The following is a 12410-nucleotide window of genomic DNA, read 5'->3' as shown; positions in this document are numbered from 1 at the left end:
TAATGAAACAGTGCAGCCTCTCACCATTTAGTCGAACTGTAACCTGCACTGAAGACAAAGTCACCTGTGCGGCAGTCCCCTTCAAACAAGGATATGTATTTTACGAAGCATCGTATGTTGAGAAATCTTTTTCTTATCTTGATGGTTTTGTTCCTTTTTTTCGCTCTTTGGAGATTTGGCTCTGATGAACAGTCATCGTCTGATCTGCAAATACCTCCTCAGTTCTCAGTTGATCTGCCTGGTAATTTGGCTCTTATCACTGGAGGCAAGGAATGTGAATTAGAAGGGCTTCTGTCATCCAGGCAAAAGAAGAATGTTTTTTCTGAGGACTTCTACATTAATGCAACAGTGAACTGTCAAGCTTACATTGAAAAAAGAGGTTTCATCACAGTTCCTCTCAGTGAGGAAGAGAAAGATTTCCCCATTGCATACTCCATGGTGATCCATGAGAAAATTGAGATGTTTGAGCGGCTTCTACGAGCTGTTTATGCTCCTCAGAACATCTACTGTGTACACGTGGACCAGAAATCCTCTGCAACATTCAACAAGGCTGTGGCTGCGATTGTTTCATGCTTTCCCAATGTGTTTGTAGCCAGTAAATTAGAAACAGTGGTATATGCCTCGTGGTTCAGAGTTCAGGCAGATCTGAATTGCATGAAAGATCTGCTAAATACTCACATCAACTGGAGGTACCTGCTTAACACCTGTGGGACAGACTTCCCCATCAAAACAAACGGAGAGATGATGAGGGCACTGAAGTTTCTCAATGGAAGGAACAGCATGGAGTCTGAAGCCACTCCTAGACGCAAGAAAGGTCGTTGGCAGTATCATCACAAAGTCACCAACAAAGTTATCGGCACATATGTCTGGAAAAGTGCCCCACCTATCAGCATCCCCATGTTCTCAGGAAGTGCCTACTTTGTGGTCACAAGAGCTTTTGTGGAACATGTGATGAAGGACAGAGAGGTTCAGAAGTTTCTGGAGTGGGAGAAGGACACGTACAGCCCTGATGAGCACTTTTGGGCCACCCTGCAGAGGATGCCCTCTGTTCCTGGGTCAGTGCCCCAAAATGGGAAGTATGATATGTCAGATATGGTAGCTTTGGCTCGTGCAGTGAAGTGGTCGCATTTAGCAGGAGATATGAATAAGGGAGCCCCATATTACCCATGCACTGGTGTTTACAGAAGAGCTGTTTGTGTGTATGGAGTTGGTGACCTCCCATGGATCCTGAAACAACACCACCTGTTTGCAAATAAGTTTGATCCAGAGGTTGATGATGTTGCCATAAGGTGTCTGGAATCAATCTTGCGTTTCAAAGCTTTAGGCCATGACCCACTGTCCAATCAGGAAAATGTGACCATTGTGTAATACTTACAATGATTTAAAAGTGTAATTTATTTTCAGTGAAGTTTGCGTTGTTTGTTGTAAGTAGAAAGTCCTTTCTAATTTACACCCGTAGAAAACCCTGAAACACAGAACTGCATTATACTCTCTCTTCTTGGTAATGTTATCTGATTGCATTCAACACTAGTCAGTCAGTGGCATCGGTAGTGTTGATGCTGAACTATGCAACAGGCAAAACAGTCTAGGAATCTTTTTAGGTTTTTCACACTTGAGTTTTACATACTTCATGTAATGAAACAGTGCGGCCTCTAACCATTTAGTCAAACTGTAATCTGCACTGAAGACAAAGTCACCTGTGTGGCAGTCCCCTTCAAACAAGGATATGTAATTTACAGTGACGGGGACAGTGAGAAAGGGCACTTTAAAAAAATCACCTGGGTCACCTGTTGAAAGAAGAAAAAAAGAGAAAACAAGCAAAAAAGAGAGCAACATAATAAACACAACACCCTCGCAATAATCTAGCTAAGTGTAAATAACAGTAAACACTAAATATTGAATGTCATGGTGCGCTGTCGGTCTTGCATGCTGTACAATGTGCTTTGAGGTAGCAGCCACGAAAGGTGTAGTTTGTGTCTGTGAACACCCGTGTGTACACCTGTGTGTATTCAAAAGCCCCAAAGTTTGATTCTGTTCATCTGGACGCAGCATCTTCAGTAGGAGAAACGTTTCATCACTCATCCAAGTGACTTCTTCAGTCTCAGCTGACTGCAGGTTTCCCCCAGTCTTATAAACTCATTGCATATTAATGATCAAGGAAGTGACCTGCCAGCCCATTGTTCCTTCAGAGGTGCTAGTTTCAGTCATTGTGCAATGTACTATTTATAAGAGTGGGGAAACCTGCAGTCAGCTGAGACTGAAGAAGTCACTTGGATGAGTGATGAAACGTTTCTCCTACTGAAAACGCTACATCCAGATGAACAGAATCAAACTTTGGGGATTTACTAGCCTGGATGATTGAGCATGCATCAAGATGTTGTATTCAAAAGGTTTCTCCAATTAACGATCTGCTAGAGGGTATAGGGAGCCTTAGCCCCGTCCCCCAGGGCATGAGGCAGGCATGGAGAAGATCCAAGCCCTAGACATCCAGAGGCCCCAGAGTGTGAGAGCCCGAGGAGGACCATCAGAGGGGCAACCATGCCACCCTCCTGGGAAGAGCTGAGGAGAGCCCCAGATGAGGGGTCACCTAGCAGCCACGGAGCAGAAGCCAGAGGGGGCTACCAGCAGCCAGCTGCGCCAGAGTGGACTGAGCCCAGGCCCAGAGGCCTGAGGGCTCCCTACCCCCCTGGAAGGGGCCCAACCGAGCCACGGGCATCAGGCTCTGCCAAGCAGCCACCAGGAGTGAGCCGGTACATACCTGAGCGCTCAGCCCCGGACACCAAGAACCACCAACACACCAACGTCTGAGGGCATCAGCTACTGGCAGGGAGTGTGGTGAGGGGAGATGGTCCTAAATACCTTGGAGGGACTGAGCTTGTTCAGCTATTATCACTGGACATGTGAAAGGTAATGAAGGTGAATTAGAAGGGCTTCTGGCATCCAGGAAAAAGAAGAATATTTTTTCTGAGGACTTCTACATTAATGCAACAGTGAACTGTCAAGCTTACATTGAAAAAAGAGGTTTCATCACAGTTCCTCTCAGTGAGGAAGAGAAAGATTTCCCCATTGCATACTCCATGGTGATCCATGAGAAAATTGAGATGTTTGAGCGGCTTCTACGAGCTGTTTATGCTCCTCAGAACATCTACTGTGTACACGTGGACCAGAAATCCTCTGCAATCCTCTGCGTTTACAGAAGATCTGTTTGTGTATGTAGTTGGTGACCTCCCATGGCTCCTGAAACAACACCACCTGTTTACAAACAAGTTTGATCCAGAGGTTGATGATGTTGCCATAAGGTGTCTGGAATCAGTCTTGCGTTTCAAAGCTTTAGGCCATGACCCATTGTTCACTCAGGAAAATGTGACCATTGTTTAATATTTACAATGATTTAAAAGTGTAATTTATGATATTCGAGTTATTTAAGTAAATATCATGGCATTGATATGTAGTTTTTGAGATTTAAATAAACTATTATAAAGATTTATATTTAGATTTTTTTCATTGTCTTTAATAGATAGTGATGTGATGAGGTAACAGGAAGGCAGAGACATGGAGTGACACGAAGCAAAGGTCCAAAAGCCATGCAGCATTAATACTTAAGCTATGAGAGAGTCCATCTTTTGTCAAAATATTAAGAAACATCGACTAACATATCAGTCATGTAATATGTAAAAGCCTGTGGTTGTTACTGTGCCACTGTTTTCTTGTGTTTTTAATTTTAGGATCAAAATGTTAATGCCTCTGTGATGGACCGAGCAGCGAAAGAAACTTAGGCACAGGTTAAAGTCCAAAAAAAAAAGGATTTTTTATTTAACCCCAAAACATAATTGGTTAAATCATACAAAAAGAATCAAAATCTTGGGCCCATAAAAGAGATCAAAATAACAGAACTCTACTCAAAGTTGACAACACTACTGATAACTCAAACAAACTGACCTAACTTAACGAGACAAAGGGGAAACTTAAATAGTGGCTGATCAGCCCACAAAAACACGAGAAGGGGTAAAACACACAAAACCTAACTAAACCGAACATAATGAACTCCTGGGCCCTGTTTCAGAAAGCCGGTTTAGTGCAAACTCTGAGTAAGTATACCCTGAGTTAACGAAAACTCTGGGTTTTCGGTTTCACAAAGCAAGTTTAGATTAATTCTGAGTGAGTTACTATGACGACACACTCCGTGAAGCTAACCTGCCCCCTAGTAGGTTTACTTCAACTAACCCTGACTTTCTCCGCCTCTTTGTCGGAAACCTGACTGTAGGAAGTGTCAGACATGGCGTACCCTTCCTTGAAGAGCCAGTAGATGTTGAAGCCCAAATTCTCCATGAGAGCTCTCCGCCGGGAGAGAGTGATTAGAGCGCGTTTGGACATTTTATCATTTCCTGATGATTTTCTGTGTGAACGTTACCGTTTTTCAGTTATTCAAATAAATCTATAATTTATTTAGCTCATATAAGGCCTGAGGATGTTATTCAAATAAATTATAGATTTATTTGAATAACATCAGCCCCCACCTGTTTTTCGGGCCTCCGCTTTTTTTCTGTTGGCTATAACGGGTCACATTTGAGCATACAGAGTAAGCAAATATGTACTTGTAATGTGCTCAGATAATTTCAAGTGCTTACAGAAAGAAAATTAATGTAGCCTCTAACTGTAATTGATTTACATAGGACAAACAGACCAAGCACTATGGCTCATAATACAATTACACCTTACCTGTTTGGACTATATTTTAATATTTCATTTTTACTTGCTGCCAGGAACGTTTGGGGCCTGTTGGGTTGCACCTGCGCTCACATCACATCACAAAATAAAATGTATAAAATAAAAAATAAAATGAAATATAATAAAATAACGTGTTAAATGGGTGGAAATCCCTAGATCAATGTTTAAATTAACACTCACGCATTGACTCTGTCGACTATGTTTTGCCATGCATGCTCCCGACAGTTCGGGGTTACTCAACCCTGAGTATCATTTTTAACTCTGAGTTTTCTAAACCCGCTTTCTGAAACAGGGCCCAGTTCCCTCCCCATGGTCCCGAGTTATGGCATGAACCAATTTGCAGTCTTCCATCAAAGCTCGCTCCGCCCCTTTTCCACCTCTTGGCTCCTCAATCAAGGGATTGGAGCAGCTGCAACTAAGGTAACTCAGAAAACAAAAGATTAATCATACATAACAGTGTAAACCAAAATGTGCGCACTTATTTTAGAATGCAGTGTTATTTGGATATGTGAGTTAATTCTAAACCAAAACCAGTTATTTATTGTCCTGTAAATTAATTCCTATATTTAAAGAAAGACAAATGTGAATGCAATGTTACTTATAAGCCTCTACACTAACATGGTGGGTATTACCACTGTGTGGCTGTAAGTGCAGCTATCACAGCCTCAGATGCATCGACAGCTCACCCTAACTGAGGTATGTATCATGGATCCACAGTATCAAGACGGACAAGTAGTCAAAGTTAAAATGGTTAATGATCAAAAGAGAATGCAGAGTTAATTTGCTTTGGTAGGTTTCTTTCGACTTCAGGTGAATATTTCTTCTATGAAGTGCCCGTATCTGTATAATGCAATTTCTTAGACACGCGAGTAATGTCTGAAAAGTTACAAGTTTGTGTGAATGTATAGATTTTTTTCAACCTGATATTAAATTTGTAAGTGAAGTTTGCATGATTTATTGTAAATAGAAATAAAATCTTTTCTAACTGATTGACTCAGTACACCTTGAAACACACCAGCGTGTTATAAACTGTCATCCTGAAAATATAATCTGTTTGAATTTCCACTGGTGTATCAGTGACATCAGCACTGCTGATGCTGTAAGATGTAATAAGCATAACCTTCCAGGTAATATTTTTATTGTCTCCGCCTTAGCTTGACACACCTCCCCACGGTGCAGCCTCTCACCATTTAGTCGAACTGTAACCTGCAGTGAAGACAAAGTCACCTGTGTGGCAGTCCCCTTCAAACAAGGATATGTATTTTACAAAGGGTCGTATGTTAAGAGCTCTTTTTCTTATCTTGATGGTTTTGTTCCTTTCTTTCGCTCTTTGGACATTTGGCTCTGATGAGCAGTCACCATCTGATCTGCAAATACCTCCTCGGTTCTCAGCTGATCTGCCTGGTTGTTCAGCTATTATCACTGGTGATGTGAAAGGTAAGGAAGGTGAATTAGAAGGGCTTCTGTCATCCAGGCAAAAGAAGAATGTTTTTTCTGAGGACTTCTACATTAATGCAACTGTGGACTGTCAAGCTTACATTGAAAAAAGAGGTTTCATCACAGTTCCTCTCAGTGAGGAAGAGAAAGATTTCCCCATTGCATTCTCCATGGTGATCCATGAGAAAATTGAGATGTTTGAGCGGCTTCTACGAGCTGTTTATGCTCCTCAGAACATCTACTGTGTACACGTGGACCAGAAATCCTCTGCAACATTCAAGAAGGCTGTGGGTGCGATTGCTTCATGCTTTCCCAATGTGTTTGTAGCCAGTAAATTAGAAACAGTAGTATATGCCTCGTGGTTCAGAGTACAGGCAGATCTGAATTGCATGAAAGATCTGCTAAATACTCACATCAACTGGAGGTACCTGCTTAACACCTGTGGGACAGACTTCCCCATCAAAACAAACAGAGAGATGGTGAGGGCACTGAAGTTTCTCAATGGAAGGAACAGCATGGAGTCTGAAGCCACTCCTGGACACAAGAAAGGTCGTTGGCAGTATCACCACAATATCACAAACAGTGTTATCAACACAAATGTCTGGAAAAGTGACCCACCAATCAGCATCCCCATGTTCTCAGGAAATGCCTACTTTGTGGTCACAAGAGCTTTTGTGGAACATGTGATGAAGGACAGAGAGGTTCAGAAGTTTCTGGAGTGGGAGAAGGACACATACAGCCCTGATGAGCACTTTTGGGCCACCCTACAGAGGATGCCCTCTGTTCCTGGGTCAGTGCCCCAAAATGGGAAGTATGACATGTCAGATATGGTAGCTTTGGCTCGTGCAGTGAATTGGTGGTATTCAGCAGGAGATATGAATAAGGGAGCCCCATATTACCCATGCACTGGTGTTTACAGAAGAGCTGTTTGTGTGTATGGAGTTGGTGACCTCCCATGGATCCTGAAACAACACCACCTGTTTGCAAATAAGTTTGATCCAGAGGTTGATGATGTTGCCATAAGGTGTCTGGAATCAATCTTGCGTTTCAAAGCTTTAGGCCATGACCCATTGTCCAATCAGGAAAATGTGACCATTGTGTAATACTTACAATGATTTAAAAGTGTAATTTATTATATTCAAGTTATGAAATTTCCCCTTGTGGGACTAATAAAGGTATATCAAATCAAGTAAATATCATGGCATTGATATTTGGTTTTTGAGATTTAAATAAATTATTATAAAGATTTATATTAAGATTTTTTTTCATTGCCTTTAATAGATAGTGATGTGATGAGGTAACATGAAGGCAGAGACATGGAGTGACATGAAGCAAAGGTCCTAAAGCCATTCAGCATTAATATTTGAGCTATGAGAGAGTCCATCTGTTGTCAAAATATTAAGAAACATCGCCTAACATATCAGTCATGTAATATGTAAAAGCCTGTGGTTGGTACTGCGGCATTGTTTTCTTGTGTTTTTTAAATTCTATGATCAAAATGTTAATGCCTCAGATGCATCGACAGCTCACCGTGAGGTATGTATCATGGATGCTCAGTATTAAGACGGACAAGTAGTCAAAGTTAAAATGGTTAATGATCAAAAGAGAATGCAGAGTTAATTTGCTTTGGTAGGTTTCTTTCGACTTCAGGTGAATATTTCCTCTATGGAGTGCCCGTATCTGTATAATGCAATTTCTTAGACACGCGAGTAATGTCTGAAAAGTTACAAGTTTGTGTGAATGTATAGATTTTTTTCAACCTGATATTAAATTTGTAAGTGAAGTTTGCATGATTTATTGTAAATAGAAATAAAATCTTTTCTAACTGATTGACTCAGTACACCTTGAAACACACCAGCGTGTTATAAACTGTCATCCTGAAAATATAATCTGTTTGAATTTCCACTGGTGTATCAGTGACATCAGCACTGCTGATGCTGTAAGATGTAATAAGCATAACCTTCCAGGTAATATTTTTATTGTCTCCGCCTTAGCTTGACACACCTCCCCACGGTGCAGCCTCTCACCATTTAGTCGAACTGTAACCTGCAGTGAAGACAAAGTCACCTGTGTGGCAGTCCCTTTCAAAGATGGATATGTATTTCACAAAGGGTCGTATGTTAAGAGCTCTTTTTCTTACCTTGATGGTTTTGTTCCTTTCTTTCGCTCTTTGGACATTTGGCTCTGATGAGCAGTCACCATCTGATCTGCAAATACCTCCTCAGTTCTCAGCTGATCTGCCTGGTTGTTCAGCTATTATCACTGGTGATGTGAAAGGTAAGGAAGGTGAATTAGAAGGGCTTCTGTCATCCAGGCAAAAGAAGAATGTTTTTTCTGAGGACTTCTACATTAATGCAACTGTGGACTGTCAAGCTTACATTGAAAAAAGAGGTTTCATCACAGTTCCTCTCAGTGAGGAAGAGAAAGATTTCCCCATTGCATACTCCATGGTGATCCATGAGAAAATTGAGATGTTTGAGCGGCTTCTACGAGCTGTTTATGCTCCTCAGAACATCTACTGTGTACACGTGGACCAGAAATCCTCTGCAACATTCAGGCACGCTGTGGCTGCGATTGTTTCATGCTTTCCCAATGTGTTTGTAGCCAGTAAATTAGAAACAGTAGTATATGCCTCGTGGTTCAGAGTACAGGCAGATCTGAATTGCATGAAAGATCTGCTAAATACTCACATCAACTGGAGGTACCTGCTTAACACCTGTGGGACAGACTTCCCCATCAAAACAAACAGAGAGATGGTGAGGGCACTGAAGTTTCTCAATGGAAGGAACAGCATGGAGTCTGAAGCCACTCCTGGACACAAGAAAGGTCGTTGGCAGTATCACCACAATATCACAAACAGTGTTATCAACACAAATGTCTGGAAAAGTGACCCACCAATCAGCATCCCCATGTTCTCAGGAAATGCCTACTTTGTGGTCACAAGAGCTTTTGTGGAACATGTGATGAAGGACAGAGAGGTTCAGAAGTTTCTGGAGTGGGAGAAGGACACGTACAGCCCTGATGAGCACTTTTGGGCCACCCTACAGAGGATGCCCTCTGTTCCTGGGTCAGTGCCCCAAAATGGGAAGTATGACATGTCAGATATGGTAGCTTTGGCTCGTGCAGTGAATTGGTGGTATTCAGCAGGAGATATGAATAAGGGAGCCCCATATTACCCATGCACTGGTGTTTACAGAAGAGCTGTTTGTGTGTATGGAGTTGGTGACCTCCATGGATCCTGAAACAACACCACCTGTTTGCAAATAAGTTTGATCCAGAGGTTGATGATGTTGCCATAAGGTGTCTGGAATCAATCTTGCGTTTCAAAGCTTTAGGCCATGACCCATTGTCCAATCAGGAAAATGTGACCATTGTGTAATACTTACAATGATTTAAAAGTGTAATTTATTATATTCAAGTTATGAAATTTCCCTTGTGGGACTAATAAAGGTATATCAAATCAAGTAAATATCATGGCATTGATATTTGGTTTTGAGATTTAAATAAATTATTATAAAGATTTATATTAAGATTTTTTTTCATTGCCTTTAATAGATAGTGATGTGATGAGGTAACATGAAGGCAGAGACATGGAGTGACATGAAGCAAAGGTCCTAAAGCCATTCAGCATTAATATTTGAGCTATGAGAGAGTCCATCTGTTGTCAAAATATTAAGAAACATCGCCTAACATATCAGTCATGTAATATCTAAAAGCCTGTGGTTGGTACTGCGGCATTGTTTTCTTGTGTTTTTTAAATTCTATGATCAAAATGTTAATGCCTCAGATGCATCGACAGCTCACCGTGAGGTATGTATCATGGATGCTCAGTATCAAGACGGACAAGTAGTCAAAGTTAAAATGGTTAATGATCAAAAGAGAATGCAGAGTTAATTTGCTTTGGTAGGTTTCTTTCGACTTCAGGTGAATATTTCCTCTATGGAGTGCCCGTATCTGTATAATGCAATTTCTTAGACGCGCGTAATGTCTGAAAAGTTACAAGTTTGTGTGAATGTATATATTTTTTTCAACTTGATATTAAATTTGTAAGTGAAGTTTGCATGATTTGTTGTAAATAGAAATAAAATATTTCTAATTGATGCACTCAGTACACCTTGAAACACACCAGCGTGTTATAAACTGTCATCCTGAAAATATAATCTGTTTGAATTTCCACTGGTGTATCAGTGACATCAGCACTGCTGATGCTGTAAGATGTAATAAGCATAACCTTCCAGGTAATATTTTTATTGTCTCCGCCTTAGCTTGACACACCTCCCCACGGTGCAGCCTCTCACCATTTAGTCGAACTGTAACCTGCAGTGAAGACAAAGTCACCTGTGTGGCAGTCCCCTTCAAACAAGGATATGTATTTTACAAAGGGTCGTATGTTAAGAGCTCTTTTTCTTATCTTGATGGTTTTGTTCCTTTCTTTCGCTCTTTGGGGATTTGGCTCTGATGAGCAGTCACCATCTGATCTGCAAATATCTCCTCGGTTCTCAGCTGATCTGCCTGGTTGTTCAGCTATTATCACTGGTGATGTGAAAGGTAAGGAAGGTGAATTAGAAGGGCTTCTGTCATCCAGGCAAAAGAAGAATGTTTTTTCTGAGGACTTCTACATTAATGCAACTGTGGACTGTCAAGCTTATATTGAAAAAAGAGGTTTCATCACAGTTCCTCTCAGTGAGGAAGAGAAAGATTTCCCCATTGCATACTCCATGGTGATCCATGACAAGATTGAGATGTTTGAGCGGCTTCTACGAGCTGTTTATGCTCCTCAGAACATCTACTGTGTACACGTGGACCAGAAATCCTCTGCAACATTCAAGAAGGCTGTGGGTGCGATTGCTTCATGCTTTCCCAATGTGTTTGTAGCCAGTAAATTAGTAAGAGTGGTATATGCCTCGTGGTTCAGAGTACAGGCAGATCTGAATTGCATGGAAGATCTGCTAAATACTCACATCAACTGGAGGTACCTGCTTAACACCTGTGGGACAGACTTCCCCATCAAAACAAACAGAGAGATGGTGAGGGCACTGAAGTTTCTCAATGGGAGGAACAGCATGGAGTCTGAAGCGACTTCTGGCTCCAAGAAACGTCGTTGGCAGTATCACCACAATATCACAAACAGTGTTATCAACACAAATGTGAGGAAAGGTGACCCACCAATCAGCATCCCCATGTTCTCAGGAAATGCCTACTTTGTGGTCACAAGAGCTTTTGTGGAACATGTGATGAAGGACAGAGAGGTTCAGAAGTTTCTGGAGTGGGAGAAGGACACATACAGCCCTGATGAGCACTTGTGGGCCACCCTACAGAGGATGCCCTCTGTTCCTGGGTCAGTGCCCCAAAATGGGAAGTATGACATGTCAGACATGCTAGCTTTGGCTCGTGCAGTGAAGTGGTCATATTTAGCAGGAGATATGAATAAGGGAGCCCCATATTACCCATGCACTGGTGTTAACAAAAGAGCTGTTTGTGTGTATGGAGTTGGTGACCTCCCATGGCTCCTGAAACAACACCACCTGTTTGCAAATAAGTTTGATTCAGAGGTTGATGATGTTGCCATAAGGTGTCTGGAATCAGTCCTGCGTTTCAAAGCTTTAGGCCATGACCCACTGTTCACTCAGGAAAATGTGACCATTGTGTAATACTTACAATGATTTAAAAGAGTAATTTATGATATATGAGTTATTTAAGTAAATATCATGGCATTGAAATGTAGTTTTTGAGATTTACATAAATTATTATAAAGATTTATATTAAGATTTTTTTCATTGCCTTTAGCAGAATGTGATTTGAGAAGGAAGGTAGAGAGCTGGAGTGGTCGCCTAAAGCCAAGCAGCATTAACAACTGAGCAATGACTTAATCTTTCTCAAAATATTGAGAAACATCTAAAATGTGGATCATGTAATACCTAAAACCCTGTGGTTGTTTCTGTGCTATTGCTAGATTTACATAAAATGTTTTTGGGGGTTTTATTTTTGCCTTTAGTGAGTTAAAAAGATAAAAATGTAGGGAGGTGTTGTAACCTGCTCTTTGAACAGCTATGATGAATTAGGTTTTTTTCAGAATAGCAATAATTTATACCAAAAATTTAGTCATGTAAATGTAAAATCCTGTGGCTGTCACTGTTACTTCTTTCAGGCCTTCTTGTCATTCTTGTCAAAGCGTTAATAGTTTCATGTCAGTGAAATCTGTAATTGCAGTGCCATCTAGTGGAGCCCAAGTATAGCAGAAGAGA

At 41.1% G+C, this 12410-nt stretch overlaps 4 protein-coding genes across 4 annotated transcripts; all 4 read left to right on the top strand.

The window, feature by feature from the left end:
* The first annotated feature begins 141 nt into the window (after window positions 1-141).
* Window positions 142-1368, top strand: LOC116326261 (beta-1,3-galactosyl-O-glycosyl-glycoprotein beta-1,6-N-acetylglucosaminyltransferase 3-like). Its single transcript, XM_031747459.2, has one exon. The coding sequence runs from the start codon at window positions 142-144 to the stop codon at window positions 1366-1368; it is 1227 nt and encodes a 408-aa protein (XP_031603319.2).
* Window positions 1369-6032: 4664 nt separating this feature from the next.
* LOC116326260 (beta-1,3-galactosyl-O-glycosyl-glycoprotein beta-1,6-N-acetylglucosaminyltransferase 3-like) lies at window positions 6033-7268 on the top strand. Its single transcript, XM_031747458.2, has one exon. The coding sequence runs from the start codon at window positions 6033-6035 to the stop codon at window positions 7266-7268; it is 1236 nt and encodes a 411-aa protein (XP_031603318.2).
* A 1041-nt stretch (window positions 7269-8309) lies between these two features.
* Window positions 8310-9544, top strand: LOC120440821 (beta-1,3-galactosyl-O-glycosyl-glycoprotein beta-1,6-N-acetylglucosaminyltransferase 3-like). The gene is given in 2 exon segments (XM_039614146.1): window positions 8310-9393; window positions 9396-9544. Coding segments are annotated over 2 exon segments (1233 nt in total).
* A 980-nt stretch (window positions 9545-10524) lies between these two features.
* LOC116326258 (beta-1,3-galactosyl-O-glycosyl-glycoprotein beta-1,6-N-acetylglucosaminyltransferase 3-like) lies at window positions 10525-11936 on the top strand. Its single transcript, XM_031747457.2, has one exon. It carries the CDS (start codon window positions 10533-10535, stop codon window positions 11814-11816), a length of 1284 nt encoding a protein of 427 aa, XP_031603317.2. The 5' UTR covers window positions 10525-10532; the 3' UTR covers window positions 11817-11936.
* The last annotated feature ends 474 nt before the right edge of the window (window positions 11937-12410 follow it).

Source organism: Oreochromis aureus, linkage group 7 (assembly GCF_013358895.1).
Source record: "Oreochromis aureus strain Israel breed Guangdong linkage group 7, ZZ_aureus, whole genome shotgun sequence".
NCBI lineage: Eukaryota > Metazoa > Chordata > Actinopteri > Cichliformes > Cichlidae > Oreochromis > Oreochromis aureus.
This window is presented reverse-complemented; position numbering and strand designations above follow the sequence as displayed.

Bases quoted from the DNA above. Each gene is read 5' to 3' on its own strand.
- LOC116326261 (XM_031747459.2), top strand. From the start codon at position 142: ATGGTTTTGTTCCTTTTTTTCGCTCTTTGGAGATTTGGCTCTGATGAA.
- LOC116326260 (XM_031747458.2), top strand. From the start codon at position 6,033: ATGGTTTTGTTCCTTTCTTTCGCTCTTTGGACATTTGGCTCTGATGAG.
- LOC116326258 (XM_031747457.2), top strand. From the start codon at position 10,533: ATGTATTTTACAAAGGGTCGTATGTTAAGAGCTCTTTTTCTTATCTTG.